The sequence below is a fragment of the Heterocephalus glaber genome, unplaced genomic scaffold, assembly GCF_053883595.1.
Source record: "Heterocephalus glaber isolate CG9 unplaced genomic scaffold, H.glaber_assembly_v1.0 deba00000546, whole genome shotgun sequence".
Lineage (NCBI taxonomy): Eukaryota > Metazoa > Chordata > Mammalia > Rodentia > Bathyergidae > Heterocephalus > Heterocephalus glaber.
The window spans coordinates 1,173,889-1,190,709 of NW_028258147.1; the positions used below are offsets into that span (position 1 = coordinate 1,173,889).

The following is a 16,821-nucleotide window of genomic DNA, read 5'->3' on the forward strand; positions in this document are numbered from 1 at the left end:
TCTGTTCAGATTCCCATGAGAACAAGAATCCTTCTCATTAAACAATCAAACGCTACCATTATTCGTGCAATAGAACATAGAACCTATTTCATCACCTTCCCATAAATGATTTCAATCTTTCAAATACCTGGGACCAATTCAGTTAAAAAGGGCACAAATAAAAGGGCCTAATGAAGGTAAGAAAATTTAATCCATAATACCTACATTATGACATTTAAGGAGCTATTTACAGCCTAATAAAAATTTTTCATAAGATCCGTGATTCCTTTTGAAAGACTTTGGACTTGATTTATCCCGGACTTTTATGCTATAGAAATTCAAATCAGAGAGCAAAGAGCTAGGTGTAGAATGGGGCAGGTGTTCACCATTCTTGCACTGCACATTTTCTGGCCTTGGCTGCCTTGACTTGGGTTTAATGATGCCTAGCTAAGAGCCCCTGGTATTTGAAAAACCTTTCCCATAAGAGAGTCTGGATGAGAGACTGTCATTTTGAATTCTATTCTACATCTCTGTAATTTATTTCTTACAATTATTCAAGGAGAATATGTTTATTAGGTAAGTGGTTTCCGTTCGCATAATCAAAAGTTGGTGAAAAATTGCAGGTATGAGTTCCCCACAAATTAAGTGATAAGACATCTGGAGCCAATTCTTTGAGTGATCTTAAAAGGAAAGAGTTGAAAACAGATTTTATGGCTATAAGTAAAGACAGCATGTTATTATGGCTTATGGCTGAAAGCTGAATGGGTTGCTCCCTTTTTAAAGATGTAGGAGGAGTTGTGTCCAAATTTCTTCTTTCACCTCAAGCTGAAGACTTAGCCCTAGCATTTTTTTTCCCATAGGTATTCTAACTAAACTATTCAAAGAATGCCTTAGCATCAAAATAGTGGATCCTGGACAAATGATTCAAAGAGAGACTGGGATTTCCAGCAAACCCCACTCCTAGGAAACCTTCATTCTTAACCTAATATGTCCACACACAAGGGAATAGTCAAGAAATAGCCTATGTTACAAATGAAAAAATGAAGCTTATGCAGAAAGAGAGGGAATGATTCTCAGTCTAATAATTCATAGCATAGAGGGTACGATCTCTTGATTTTTCAGTTTTAGAAGGAGTGGAATGTTGTTCATGAAAAATAAATGCAATGCTCCCAAAACATTTCACAATGTAGGTTCACTCTGGCTTTGCACTGCTGTTGCCTTTAGAACCTGTTCCTTCTGGCCAAACCATATTCTATAACTGTGTATAGCATTTCCCATGTAACACTGAACAGAATCTTGGTTTAGTTTTTACCAAAAGTAGTAATTTATTTAAGGTAAAAAAAATATGAAAACAAATTCATGATCAAAAACTCATAAACACACTAGCAGTATGCTTTATTCCACTGCATTATAATCAGCAAGGCCAGAATCAACTTTATGAAGTTTAGGACAAAAACAAATTAACTGAGAAAAGGAAGAAAATGGAAATCATTTGTAATGCAGAAAGTCACAGTGAGACCCTGTCTCAAAAAACCCCCCAAAAAACAAACAAAAAGAACCTAACCCCTCCCCCAAAAGAATATGTAATGGAGATAGCATGGTGGAGAGGAAAAGGTATAGCAATAATTTGTAAATTATTGAAAACAAGATAATAGTACTCTTTAAATACACTGAAGTGTTTTTCAGGGTATAAGACTATATTAACAACCACTATTTCAATTTTTAGGTATGTTTCTAACAAGCTTACAATAATTGTACATTTTATGGAAAAATGTAATGGTAATGATACTCTTACCATCTGTTTTCTTTGCATCATTTCCGACATTAGAGTGATCCTTCTTGTCTGCCTGATTTTTACCATCTTTCAAATCACCTGGAAGAAAGAAATATGACAAGCAGTATACGTATACAGCTGAGGGGTATGTTATAAATATCTTTCAACCTGTCAAGGTTTAAAAAAATGCAGCATAGTTTATAGTCATGAGGAAGTACGTGTCTGAGTGTAAATATCTTTTGTAACCACATGTTAAATTCTGGAAATTGGAAAATAAAAAATTAAGACTGAAAGTTCCTGCCAGGCAGACTTGTACTTAAGTCAGTGGTGTTTATCTTCCAAGAAAGGCAACTGAGTTCAATTATTAGGCTATGGAATGAGAAAAACTCTGGGTTAAATGTGAGTTCCACCAATGTATAGCTATTTAACATCCCTATGCTTCAGTCTTATCTGCAAAATGGGGATCACAGCACCTGACTTATAGGCATAATGATAAATGTATTTAAAGTATGTAAATACTGAATGCATCTTCTGGTGTATTCCTCAGTACCAGTTGTTTTTATTCTAAACCAGAGCTAAAATGGTAAGCTTGTTACCAGGGAATAGATATTTATGGGCATTTTAGAAATATGTTAAAATAAAATTAAATTAGAAAACTTTACATCACACAGGCAATAAAACCATATCCTTTGGAGTTATCTTCTCTCATCAAAAACATCTAAGGTAATGTATAACTTCACAGTTACATGGATCAAAGAGTAAATAGCAAAGTTAAACCCAGCCATACTCTCCAAAAACAGAATCAGCAAAATATGGCTCATGAGCCACATAGTAGAGTTAAAAAAAAAGTTCTCTTGGCATGCAGCAATGCCCACCATTTACACACCATCGTGGCTGCTTTCATGCCACAATAACAAAGTTGGATAGCTACAATACAGACATGCAGGCCATAAATATTTTCTATCTGGTCTTTTATTAAAAAAAAGGACAGTAAAGAAAAATAAAAAGTGCTAGCCTTTGTGTAGGACAGGATAATTTAATAATCCTTGGGCAGGTCTACTCAATAACAGGCCAGTGAAACATTAAAAGGTCATGTATGCCTTCCTCCAGCTTTATTTTGGAGTTTTGAATATTTTTCTTATCATTCTAGCTAATGGCAGTTTTCTTTTTAGCCAGGATAAAGCCAAGAATACACTATTACCCAAATACTCTGTATTTGCTGAGGCAAAAAAGAGTTTAATAATTGCAGTGAGCAGAGCCTCAAAGAAGTGTGTATGAGAAAAGGAATTCATCTTTTTTTAAACTTTGTGCCAGCCAATGTGCTAAATGCTTTGACTGCATCATTTCATTGCATTCTTATAACAATCTCATTATAAAGACAGTATTGAGCCAAGCGTGGTGGTGTACATCTATAATCCTAGCACTTGGGAGGCTGACGCCAGAGGATTACAGTGAGCTCGAAGCTGGATTGGGCTACATAGTGAGTTCAAGGCCAGCCTGAAGTACATGGCGAGATGCTGTCTCAAAAAAACAAAAATAAAAACAAAACAACATCAACAGCAACAACAAACAAAATAAGAAGACACGTTATGGAAAATAGAAAAACTCATAAAAGATTTCTTTACTAAATGATCAATTTATTGAATAATCAACTAACCAAAGGATTAAGGATTTTTTCAATTTTGAGTTTTTCCTCCTTGCAAGCATATAGGCAAACAAAACACTGGTCAGTCTATCTAGGTCAACTCCACCACCACAGGCTTCAAACACCCTGGCCGCATTTCTGAGTTCAACCTAGCATCTGGATCTCCCCCTGGTGGTAAAAATGTTTCTGCCAACTACTGTAGATTTGGTTTAAACCACTTGTCTGATACCATTTTGGTTTTCTTTTTGAAAATGCACTAGCAATTTTTTTCCAAAAAGAAAGGTGTTTTAGTGAATAGCAGCTGCAATAAAACAAACTTCTCATTAGCAATAAAACTAATGCACCTCCAAAATGTCTAAGGATTGGGCAGTTGACAACAGGACCAATGACAGTTATCATCTGTATGGCTTTTGCCATACAGTTTCACCCACTTTATATAAATTATTTCATGCATCTTCACAAAACTAAATGTAAAAGTCACAATAATCACTATAATTTTCAGATAACAAAAATATCTTTTTTATGTCCTTTCCAAATCTAAAAAGTGGTAAAGTACTTAGAACCATAAATTTCAGGAATTTTTGTTTGTTCCCAATTTTTTTTTTGTTGAAAATTAAGTCATTTAAAAAATTTTATTTTTATTAATACATATTTGGAGTACATAATGATTATGTTTATTATGGGGAACTGATAACATGTATATAACACATCTCAATTCTTTTTTCCCCTTTCCATCCACCCCCATTTTTTAAAGTTTCTTTTTTGCCAGCATCAGATGCATTTATTTATTTTATAAGTACTTATCAAGTTAATTATCATAAATACAGATTAATATCCTTTTAGAACAAATGGTCAATTAATCTTATAAATTTTGCTTATTTGTAGGGAAATGTCCTGAAATACATTATCATCCCCATCTTATAGACTATGAATTCAAGGCATAAAGGAGGACTACAGAGCAAACAAATGGGTCTGATTCTAGAATCCAAGCTCTCCATTTATAGTTTCCCATTGAAGTTCAAGTTTTAGATTTCAGGTTCCCACTTACTATTTTCATTTTTAATTACTTTGGCCTATAGATCTATGAAAAAGTGGTTATCTAAGGATAATTCAAGGCCACTGTTGGTTGTGATATATTCCACAAACCTTGTACAAATTCTAAGTCAGATTAGAAGTTAATAAATTCCATTTCCTGTCATTCTTAATCCTAAAATAGGATGAACTAGCTGCACGCATTGAAAAAGAGGTATCTACCTTGGCCAGTATCAAAACAGGTTGGATTTAAGTAGAGGACATGATCATCTCCCTCTACCAGTATTAGTAACCAAAAGAGAAGGTTCCTTTGGAAGTTCCATGAAATAGTCCAAATGCTGGCTTTTTCCTGTTTAGAGAAGGTACAGATGAACTCAAGGACCTCAAGCCTTTTTGTCAAATTAATTCCCTGCAGAAAAGTGATCCTGCTTCCCTACATGAATGTTCACATACATAATACTCTGTTTTCTGCTTTCTGGGTAGTTCTGACTTGGAGCATTAACCACAACTGCAGCAAAGGCAGAATATCTTTGAGAAACCAGCATTTCAATGGTGTGATGTGCTGGGTGCTGGTGAGCAGCCCATGCAGCCTGTCTTCTCAGCTAGGACTGGGGAGGCTGAGGGAACAAGTTGCCTTGATGGAAAACGAAGTTTAGAAGATCCTGTAACTACCAAGAGGGGACCAAACCTCTACAACCTCTGCAATCAATGTCCTTCAGCCCTAACCTGGAAAATGCCTCGGGCAGCCCATGAAGAAGGGTTCTGGGAAAGTGATACATACTTGCTTGATGATGCTTCCTGAACAGAAATCATTAGCTAATTTCCCATGGGTTGTACTTGGAGTAATGGCTGCTACTCAATAGAAAGGGGGAAACCAGAGAGCCTTTCTGGGCAGTTATAAATAATTTTAATTAGGCTGCTGTAACAAAGTCCCCAACCACCATTAGCCTCTCTTATTATTGCTCTAAATTGATTTCTTTTCCCACCTCTCATTAAGTACTTAATTTTTAAGGGAAAGGGTAGACTGCTGCTTACTTGGGGAAATAAACAGAATTCTGAAATCAAGTCAGACTAGCTGTAGACTCTGGCTCTTGTTTTCTCTTTCTAGCTCTCCCCACAGTCATCAACAAATCAAATTACTCTCACCTTCTCTCGGTCTTTGTAGAATTTATAACCTTCCTCGTGACTGGCTTATTTATGTTCATTGTTTCTCTCACTGATGCCACGCCTTGTCCCACTACCTGGTTATGTACAACCCACAAACTGAGAATGGCCTTTACACATTTACAAGGTTGAAAAGATGAATATTTTGTGACATTCCTTAAGTAAAGTTTTACTAGAATACAGCCTTGCTCTCTTGTTCATGTATCATGTTTGGTTTCTTTTACCCGGATGGCAATTTTGAGTTGTTGTGACACAGATGATCTGGTTCAAAAAGCCTAAAATGTTTACAATCTGGCCCATTCTAAAAAAAGTATGCCAGCCTATGGAATAGGAAGATTACAAACTTCTTTTGGACAGCAGTTAGGTGTCCTCTTTCTCCAGTAGCCACCCTCCAAAGGCAACAAACCTGGAAAATATTAAGGATATGCTGTTAACAGACTCTAAGGTGGGGACTCACATAAAACTGAGTTTGACCTGAGATCTCTGGCTAATGGGTGGTTGACCTTAAGTAAGTGATTCATCCTCTCTAGGCCTCTATGTTCCTGTCTACAAGATGGGAATATGTATTCTTACCTTATAGAGTTGTTAGGATTTTAATATGAGGTTAAAAATCTCAAATATAACATCTGGCTCATTAAGAGAAAGGACATTTCTAGATCATTGTGCTAAACAAAACAAATGAGGGAAGAAACAAACTTCCTTTCTCCTTCTGGGTCTCTCCTTTGAAAAGACTGATATATGTAGTAGCAGAAGCTTAGTATCCAAAGCTCAACTTAGCCACCTATTTCCTATTCGCCTTCCAGGTATGTTCCCTAGAAGACACAAACCCTTGCTGTCACTGCTGAGTGAGGTAAGGCTTTGCACCTGCCTGACTCTGCTTAGCTCACGTCCATGAGCCAAGAAGAGATGGGCTCAGGAGAACTGTCCATGTCCCCAAGTCTCCCTGGTCATTGGCTTTCTGATTTTGGCACCATCTATGTCTCAGTTGGTTTATAGCTCAGGAAGGGAAGAAAGGGATGGTTGTGTGACCCTCTAAATCTTCAACAGGGGACCATTTGAGTATTTTTTGCTAGACTATGGCACTTTCTAAAGTTTCTTTTCTTTTTTTTTAACTAGTTAATGATTACATCCATGGTGGGGAGTTGGTGCATGTACATAACACTTCTTAATTCTTTTTATTTCCCTTTCTTCCCTTCCTCCCCCATTGTTCTATCTCTAGATACTCTTTCCATTTGCCAAAGGTCAATCTCCTTCTTTTCTATTATCTGTCATTTTGCTTTTTTAATTATTTATACTTTGGATTTCTCACATAAGAGGACCCATATGATAATTGAAGCTTGTGGGTCAGATTTATTTCACTTAACATTATGGTCTCAACCCATGTGAATACAGAGCAAACTAGTTAAGAGATTCTGGAACCAGGTTTGTGTGGGGCTGGACTAACTGGGGCAAGTGCCATCTCTGCCTGTTAGAGTGGTCGAGAGGGTTAACTAAGGCTAGTTATGCAAAGTTCTTGGAATGTGATGTGAACAATCATCACTATTGTATTAAATATTATTTTCTGATTATATATTGCATATGTGTTAATAGTGGAAATACTTGGAGAATGCTATGCTAAGAACTTTCTACCTATTATTCATTGACCCAGCTCATTGCATGAGCCACAGGAAATCATCTGGCCCTACCAGGGAGGTAAGAGAATGAGTATGAGAAGACAGAGCTTAAAACACTATCTAGTATATAGTAATAAGTGCTATTTGTTTTTATTGTCTTTGTTGTTTTGTTACATGATTATAATTGAAAGCTCAGAAGAAGTCAGTGCTGTGAGTAGATACTGTGTGTATTTTATGAAAACAGAACATTAAATCATTAAATAACCCGGCCAAGGCCACCAAAGGGAGGCACAGCTATGATTTATATCTGCAAAGCTACCCTGCTACTTGTCCCCAACCTGACACTTGCAAGCTGTGGAGACTCTCAACTTCTTTCCCATCCCTAAAAAAGGGAACCAATTCCACGCCCTTGTGCTCACCTTGTTCTCTCTGGCTGAGAAGCTTCTGTCTCCCATTTGACCAGGAACTTGAACATTTAAAACCCAGCCCAGATCCCACCTCCTCTAGAAGCCTTTTCTGAAATTTACCCCATCTCATAAACCCCAGTACTGGCAGAACTCAGCTTCCTTCTTTGTTCATGATTTCTGGCTATTTTATCTGCCATATTACTACTGTTACTTCCCCATATTTCACTAGAATTGTTTATGAAGATGCCTATATCTCCTCAGATATCATGGGCTTCCCAGGGCCTTTCCATTTCTAAATCCCCTGTGCTTAGTACAGTGCTTGACCTAACACATTAATTAATAAATTTTTTTCATTAAATATAAGAAATCAACAATTATCTCTCTCTGTACAACAGTGGCCAGCTTACTCAAGTTTGCCTGTAACTTTTGGTTTTAGTACCAAAAACCTTGAGTCCCAGGAAACCCTCAGTTCCAGGCAAACTGGAAGGGCTGGTCACCCTAGAGTGTGTACTTAGGCACACATAGATATGTGGATGCAGAGTGTAGGAATGAGTTGCAGTCAGACATGAGGCCTGGCCATGCTACACGGATGGTGCATTTGGGAAACTGGCTTTCCATTCATCCATTTTGGCAGTGAGCTCTCAGAGCCGTGCTAATGTTGTTAATAGTAATTTGCACCAGATGAGCAGGCGGACACTGGCTGGAACCTCCAGGGAAGCTCAGAAAGCCCAGAAAGGTGTAAACGGCCCCCCCATGCCCCCAAGAGAAGGCACAAGTGAGATGGCAGCTGTTTTTGATGGAATCCTCTGGCATCCCTGCCAGTAAGGGGAACAGAAAGGCTTAGATGCTCAGGGGAGTCTGGTCCTGCAAGTGGCTGGCGTGTGGAAGGTATCTGCCGATTTCCACTCATCACATCATTAACACCCCAGAAGAGTTTTTCACCAGCCAGCAAAATGCTACTCACCATTCTGCTGCTTTTCTCCTGGCCACTTCTCAGCTTTGGGGTTCTTCGCACGAGAGTTGTCGCTTTTGTTTGTGCGTGTTCCATTGACTTGATTCTTACTTTCTCCAGATGTCTTCTCAGTTTTGCCAGCTGCACCTTCTTCAGCCTGGCCTTTGGCTTCCATTTCCTTCTGCTTCTCCTCTGCGGCCAGGCGAGCCTTTTCCTCTGCTTCCTTCTTGGCCTTCTCCTCTGCATCCACGGCAAGTTAGGGAAGGCAGAGAAAAGAGAAAAAGAGGTCATGCCATTATGAGAATTGCCTCTTTGGGTGGGGGGGACCAAAACATGATTTGCACTGGGAATTAATATACTACAGTCATATAAGATGTTCACTGAGAGTTTTGGGTATTTTGTGGTTAATTCAAATCAGATTGACAAGTATCATAAAGTAGGTTCATAAAAATGTCATTTCTGCAAATAATGAATTAGAGGAAGAGGCAGGGAGAAAAAACAAGGATAATGATTAATGAGCTAGTATTGGAATAGGAACTATAATAATAACTTCTATTTTGTCATCTATGCCAGTAGTTTGCTCAGTGCTTTTTGAGAGTTATTTTCATCCTTACGACAAAGTTTTGTAGCTATTATTCTGGTGGTCCTATTTTATACATATGAAAGTTGAGGCTCAGAGACACAAAACTATCCCAGCCACAGTAAAAATTGGCATATTTGGTATGATTGCTTAGGTCCTACAGTTTAAACATAAAAACTTGGTTACAAAGCAAAAAGTCAGAAAAAATAATTATCACTAGGGTAATACATAATGAATCTACTGTGAATTGAAATGGACCAGGGTAATTAAGCTTTACCAGCCAACAAACAAGCAAACAAACAAACAAAGTCTTCAGTTGTCCACTCATTTGGCAGGTATGTGGTCTCTGTCCTTTCCTTTAATGGGAGGCTAACAGCATTATTTCCAATTCAGCTGATTACAGAACGGCTTGGCTCTGTGATTAATCTAAAGCACATCATAACTGCATAGGTCAAATACATACGAAAAGATTGGTTCATTCATTTATTGCATATTTATTGAGTATCTATAATGTGAAGCACTATTTTAGGTGGTAGAAACACAACAGTGGACAAGACAGTCATGGAGAAGACCATTCTTTTTTGAGAAGACCATTCTTAAATAAGCAAATGACTACAATAGGTTCAAATGGTGAGAAGTGCTTCGTCAAAATTTAAAGCACAGTGATATGGCAGAACATGATCAGCACTGGGGAGGAAGGTGGCAAAAAAAAACAACAAAAAAAAACAGATGAAAAGCTGACTGTACAGTAATCTGGAGAAATTACCTTTCAGGCTGAAGAACAAGAAAATGCAAACACCATGAGATAGGAAAGCACGTGGTTTGTTCAAATGACAATGAGTTGCCACTGTGGCTAAAGTAGATTTGGCAAGGAAGGGGTTAGTAGTAGATGATATGGTCAAATGACAAAGGACAGACAGGGCTCAGATCATGCAGGGGCTGGGAGACAATCTGATGGAGTTGGGTAGAAGAGAATGACACACATAAAAGGCCCTAAGCAGAGACTAATCAATTGTATGGTCCAGAGACTCACTGGACATAGCATTCAGTTCACTCAAAAGGTCTCTTGGACTGTGCTATCAGCCTCCACTGTGATAGCAAGATTGCATTTTTCTCACAGATGTGAAGACTGGCCCCACCTCATTATCTGGAACCCACTTTATTTCCCTGTGGTAATTTTGCCTTCAAAAACTGCTGTCACAGACAGTATGTATGCATGAACACCAGAATGGTTAGCATCTGATCATGTTTCCTTTTGCTTCATCTGCTAAAGGACTCAAAATCCTAATTTGGTCCAAGTTCATGAGTTTATGAGTCTTTATGACATGTACATTGTGGATGTCCGTGACACCTGGCTCTATTTCACTTGTCCTGCTGCTATATTAGATTATTTCAAATGTCTTAATATATTATACCACACATTTTCATTCATCATCTTATTGATCCTTCATTCCAGGAGCTATCCATTCCCCACCCAGCTATTCATTCATCCAAAACAACTGACCTGGCCTCACAAACTAAATCAGATTCTGAAGGGAGAAGGGCAAGGGTAGAACATTTTCAAATTTTTTTAAGGATTCTAATGTGCAATAAGGGTTGAGAAAGACTGATTTAAAGTTTAAATGCTTACCATTCAGTATTTCATGACATTCTACTTTGCAACAAGAGGCATTTATAATTTACACTGAAAGGGTAAGGACAGATTTATTTATAAATAATATAATTAGGCGCCAGTAGAGCATAATATATCTTCTGATTTTTACAGAGAATTACAACTAAAAAGTGAAAGGAGGCTCTTGCAGAAGAAGATGGAGAGACAAATTCTCATCAGACCACAGGACCACAGAAGACCCGCATGACATCCCCAAGTTTCCTCTCATCCTTCTGCAGTGCTCCAACGATGGGGGTCAAATACCTCCGTCACTGTGGCACAGTACTTGGCACACAACATACACTCATAAAGTATTTTCTGACGCAGTGAGATGTAGCCCAATGGTGTGATTTATTGACCATGAAAATTCAACCACATGTACATATTCCACTTTAAGCAATATAGACTGGCATAATAAAATACAGAAAATATACAAATTCTCAGATCTTACCCTGAAAGAGCCACTTGGCAAACATTCACCTCTTTAAATACTAATGTAAGTGAGTGAAGTGATGATTGTTCTTACTACACAGGGAAGAAAACTGAGATAAGGAAGAGGAGAATTCATCCACACTCAGAATCAATGGAAATATTTCACTAACCCTGTCATGGAATCTCTAGTGAATTCATGGCAAACATTCAACATTCAAATTATTCCCAAGTTGAATTTTGATAAAAACTGAAGGTGTTAAGTTCTGGTTTGCTACAAAAGACCATAAAATAGTATCTGAGCCAGAAAATTGCATTTGACAACTGAGTCAGAACAATTTTCCATGGGAAATCTAGCGGAGAAAAAAACAACAACTAGAAAAACATACATTTCAGAAATAAATCTGGTTTTGCTCAAGTACAGCTGACAGCAGGCAATTAACATTTAAATTAGTGAACTAACAAATGGGAGCTCTGATGACATCATGATCAGATCATACATGATGAGCCTGCCCCATTGGGTGATTCCTCTCCCTGTAACAGTCACCTTCTAGGCACTGGTTCAGCTATGCTCTTCAGGTTCTCTACTTGACATCTACCGCTGGCTCAGGTCTGAGAGAACTGATAGGGCAATCAGCCCTACAGTATCCCAAGGGATATTACTCAAAATGAAGAGACAAAAACAAGCAAACATGCAGATGAGAAAAAAGAAAAAACATCAGTAGGAGGTAGGTTTTTTCCCATTGCAATCAGTTTCCCTTATATTTTCAAGGTAAAATGATTAGTATAGATAAAATTGTCATACGATGAGAAAAACTACATGAAAAGACTGTTAAAGTATACACACCACTAGGTTCCAACATTGGCCTGGGATTTTCTTTCCGGGTTTAAGAGTTAGTATCCTTGGCATACCTGCCTAGGAGTCTTAGACTTGTGGAATACAAATTTCCTAGTTTGTTTCCTTTTTCTTCTCAGCTCAAATGATCGCCACTGATACAAATCATTATGAAAATGGTCAGTGGTAAACAGCTAAAGAGGGTGGAACAGAGCCCTTATTGTAGATAGGGAAGTTAATTAGATATCTTGTAGGCAGTTAGGCCCTCCAGGAGCCAACATGGAGGACAATCAAGACTTAGTCACTGAAGGCCAGCACTGTAGAAGAAGAGAAACTATCACACCCATGTGCTTCCCCTAAGGATGGATAGAAGTGATTGATATTCTAAATAGGTATCAATCACCTGGGTGGGGGACAAAGATCTTCCAGGAAAGATCCCTGACTCACCCCTTACCAAAAATCCTTGGCCATTCCTTGTATGCTTGCTAGGTGACTTGCTTCCCCATTTGATCCCCATTTGATCAATATCACCTAAGTGACTATACTTGCTGTAATCTTAGTGGTTGATCATAGTTTTGTTCCACCTTGTGATTTCCCATTGGATCAATATTACCTAAGTGACTGTACTTGTAATCTTACTAGTTGACTATAGTTTTGTCCCACCTTGAACCCACCTCACCTCTTGACTTTGCTCTATAACCCCCCCCCACCCCGTGAGAGGCAGGGTGGGCAGGCAACCCATTTTCCGGTCCTGTGGTCCTGCTTCTGTTTCTCTTAGACAGAAGCTATCTTTCTCTCAAATTTTTCCTACTCTTAACCTCCATTGTTTCTAAAATTCATTCTTCAATTTTAGAGAACACAAACTTGTGCTTCAGGTATCTAGCACGTTTGGGAGTTACATCTACTGTCCCTATACCACCCTCATACTCTATGAATTGCATACCTCAAAACAGATAGCTGCTTCCAGACGTCTGCACAATCTCAAAGAAATACTCTTTATAATGATACTATAACCTATTTAGTTTTGACATTCTTTTGGACTGTTATTCCTTGATATAATTTTCTAAAATACCTACTTTTTCTGAAATACACTACCTTCAAAGAGGAGAGAAACAGACAAAAAGAGACAAGAGCCTGATGGAAGAAAACAACCAAAATACTATGTATGATATCTTAACTTTATTTGGTATAATAACAATAAAAAGACACCTTAAGGCATATTTAAGAACTCAAGAAGTGTTCCTAGAGTTACTTGCTGAAAATTCTGGTCTAAGAAGTACTCTAGCTGGCAGAAAATTTCAATCAATATTAAAACTCAAATATAAGAAACATGTTAATGATGTGCAATGAAACTAGCAAAGCTTATTGTTAAATAAAAATAATAATTTTTAGAGATTAAACTTGATATAAATATTGAAACATAACATTTAAAAATAAACTGATCATAAAATAACATTATACTTATAATCACCTGGATTAAAAATCTCATTATTATTTAATAAAAACTACTAATGGAGGAAGTGAATAAAAGCTGTGAATTTCTCAGCAAAATAGTATCATTATATACCATTCAATATTTAAATTTATGGAAGACTTAAATTCAATTTTTAAAACTTTCAAGTTAATTTCTCTTAGAAATAAGAGGTATTAAATTAGACCACAAGGAAAGTTATATGCCTATGACAAACGGGTAGGGTAGAAATTTCTAGATATTTTGACAACTTAAGAATTATTATCCTCAATATATAAAAACTATTATGAATCAACAATAATGTAAACCTCCTAATGGGAAAAAAAATAAAGGGGGAAATAGTAAAGAGAAATAGGCACTCTCACTATACTTCCAACTGGGAGAGAAAATTGCTTTTGAAAAAGTACCCACAGATAAATTTGACAATATCTACCAAGAGCTGTAGAAGTTTTCATCTATTTTGACAGGAATTCCACATCTAGGAATTTATTTCAGATAAATAATCTGAAGTAAACTCAAAGGCTTTTGAACGTCTATGTTCACAACAATGTTATATGTGATAATCAAATGGAAATCTAATGACTAGTAATGACTATGGTATTAGTTGAACAATGTGCATTTAAATTAGAATATTCAGTATCAAGATAAAACACTCATGACCCAAATTTCCCCAAAAGGAAAACTTTTCTTTATATGCATACTTAAGTAAATTAAGAATTTTAACAGTAATTCTAATAATGTCTAATAATAATCTTAACAATGGATGAAGAATTGTGGTCATGAATGACTTTCGTTTTCTTCTTTATATAAATATATTTCATATTTCAGCATTTGCAACCTAAATACATATTATTTTTATGCCAGAAAATAAATATTAAAAAGTACTAAACACTAAACGGAAATTGATAAGTGTAGATCAGATTTTCAAACTGTTACACATCTTTGGTTGGTAATAATGATATTTAAATTCTAAAACCTTTTAAACATTGATTTCATCTTTCTTAACTATGGATACTGGCTTAGGTAGCTTTGTAAAACTGACTGGCCAATAAAACCAAGACTTCAGATCCAAATCTATCTCCAGTCACTCTAATAATAACATGTGTTTAGATGCTTTATGGAGGGCAGGTGTTCTTGAAATCAGGGTCCTCTGGTGAAAAGAAAAAAAAAACAACTAGAAAATCAGCCTGAGATTATCTAATTAAACTAACCATCACATGAAAACATAAATGCAAACTGCATTTTTCCTTAACATTAGTCAACCAGGCCGAGGATTTAGCAGCGCCTTGCCTGCCTTGTAAATGCAAGGTCCTGAGTTCAATCCCCAGTACAAAAAAAAAGAAAAAAGAAAGAAAGAAAAATTGCCAAGGAACATTAGTCAAGGAGTCAACAGTAATATTAAGGAGAAAACATTTGCTTTCAGTTGGTAATTTTACCACGAGAATATTAACTTTGCTTTACCACTGCTAGCATTCTCTTCTAACTGTTTAAAAAAACCATTTATCAGCCATTAATCATGTGCAGGCTCTGTTCTTAGTTCTTTTCATATTATTTCTATCCTTCAAATCAACACCGTAATGTGTAATATCATCCTCAAAATGGAGCCACAAAGAACCTAGAGGAATTTACCAAAGAACATCTCACCAGTTAAGAATTCATTTCTTCCATCATCTACCACTAACAAATTTGCCTTGACAGCCAAACTATTCTTCCACAAAATACCAAAAATCCAAGCTCTGGACTTTGGCTCATCTCCTCTCTCCTTGTTTCCATTTCTGATACCTCCTTTAGGTTAACCCCAGGCATCCTCTAAGCCCAGGCTACAAGCTCTGGTGTTCTGTGTTGTTAAAATAGCTTAAGCTTATCTCTATCTGCATAACTAATAAATTTTAAAATTATGAACCCTTTACCTGTCCTTTTTAAAGGGCCAGTTTTCCGTAGGAAAGCAGCCACCTAATGTTTCTCCTGGTGATTGGTTTCAGAAGGCAATTTTAGTAAGCCAGATAATTGCAAACAAATTATTTTGAAGTACCTCTTTAAATTGTGTGTTGTCAGGAATCGAATTTTCAAGTGTAATGAATGTAATTAATTATGAGAGAGTGCTTCTTTTGAAATGATGCAGTAGCTGCCATCACTGCTTGCAAAGCCTGCCAACAGGAAGGATTTAAATGCTTAAAAGCATTTGAATGGGAGTACACTTAAAATATGGAAGAGGTGTTGGCTACCTTCATATCTCAGGTTGTAACATCTGTACCAAAATGATTAGGTCCAATTATGTCCTAAAAAATCAGGAATGTAAACTTCTGCTTCAGCTAAAATGAGGAGCCACTTGGACAGGATTTTGTGGGCAAGTCACAGTGCTCGCCTTTGAATATCTGCGACTGTGAAACTGCTTCTCTCCTGCACTAGAAGCAGACCCTCCAACTCTGATATCTGGGGGACCAAGACTGCTATGATTGGAATGTGCCCCCTAAATTTCACATTTGGAAAGTTAACCCCCAAATTTATATGCCCACTGGAGAGTGGAACTTTCCCGGAGGCATTAATGGCTTTCTAGGAAGCAAACACACATTGCTTGGCTCCCTTCATGATATTTTCCACCATGCAGTAAGAAGGCCCTCACCAGACGCTGACAATGTGTTCTTGGACTTCCCAGCCAATCGTCTGAGATTACAGGAGTGTATCACCATCCTCCACCTCTGCCCTTCTTACGTAAAGTGTGACACTGGGAGAATAAAATGCAGGTGTTGAGTTTGGAGATGAAGTCCTGTTTGACTGCTCTGAAGGCCAGAGGCTCAGGGATGGTGAGTGCTGCTGACAAACACAAAGCCTTTACTAAACTCCTATTTTTACTTTGCATGAAATTCTGTAATGAAATCCTTCCTCCTCCTTTGCCGTAGTATGGTGAACTTGGAGGATGTGGATGTCTGCTACTCATCTATTTACCCTGGGCACTAGACACAGAGCCTAGGAAATAGTGGGCACGCAACCCATTAGCAAAAACTGACTGCGAAGCACATGGGATCAGTCCCTTCACTGAGCTCCAAGAACATCCATTTCTGTGTTCTTCCTTGGAATCAGTCTTTGCAGCTATACACCCCTCATCTCAGGTTTGTGTTGTTACCTTGTACATAGAGCCTCCTCCTTAAAAACCACTTAGCCCAAAGCACATGCTGATCATGAAGCATGTGCTCAGGAACACAAATGCAGGTGTGAACTAATGAATTTAAGCTTCCAAAAAAAACACCAGGATTTCTATCTTTTTCTGTGCATAATACCACGAGCCATA

The 16,821-nt window shown here is 37.4% G+C and overlaps 1 protein-coding gene and 1 long non-coding RNA gene across 11 annotated transcripts in view; one reads left to right on the forward strand and one right to left on the reverse strand.

Annotated features, from left to right (window-relative positions):
• Pde1c (phosphodiesterase 1C) overlaps positions 1-16,821 on the reverse strand; it is a 667,339-nt gene that overhangs the window by 41,773 nt on the left and 608,745 nt on the right. For all 10 annotated transcript variants that reach the window (XR_015448679.1, XM_087204515.1, XM_013076529.3 and 7 more), the window contains 2 exons: positions 8,579-8,806; positions 1,775-1,852 (listed from right to left, as the gene is read on the reverse strand). Coding sequence is in view for 9 of the 10 variants with exons in the window: in XM_087204515.1 (XP_087060641.1) it covers positions 1,775-1,852; positions 8,579-8,806 (306 nt within the window). In the remaining variant the exon portion in view is untranslated. The remainder of the gene's footprint in view (positions 1-1,774; positions 1,853-8,578; positions 8,807-16,821) is intronic.
• Positions 1,806-11,349, forward strand: LOC110344253 (uncharacterized). Its single transcript, XR_002386704.2, has 3 exons — positions 1,806-1,898; positions 6,398-6,444; positions 10,912-11,349. It is a non-coding gene; the product is annotated as an uncharacterized LOC110344253 (long non-coding RNA).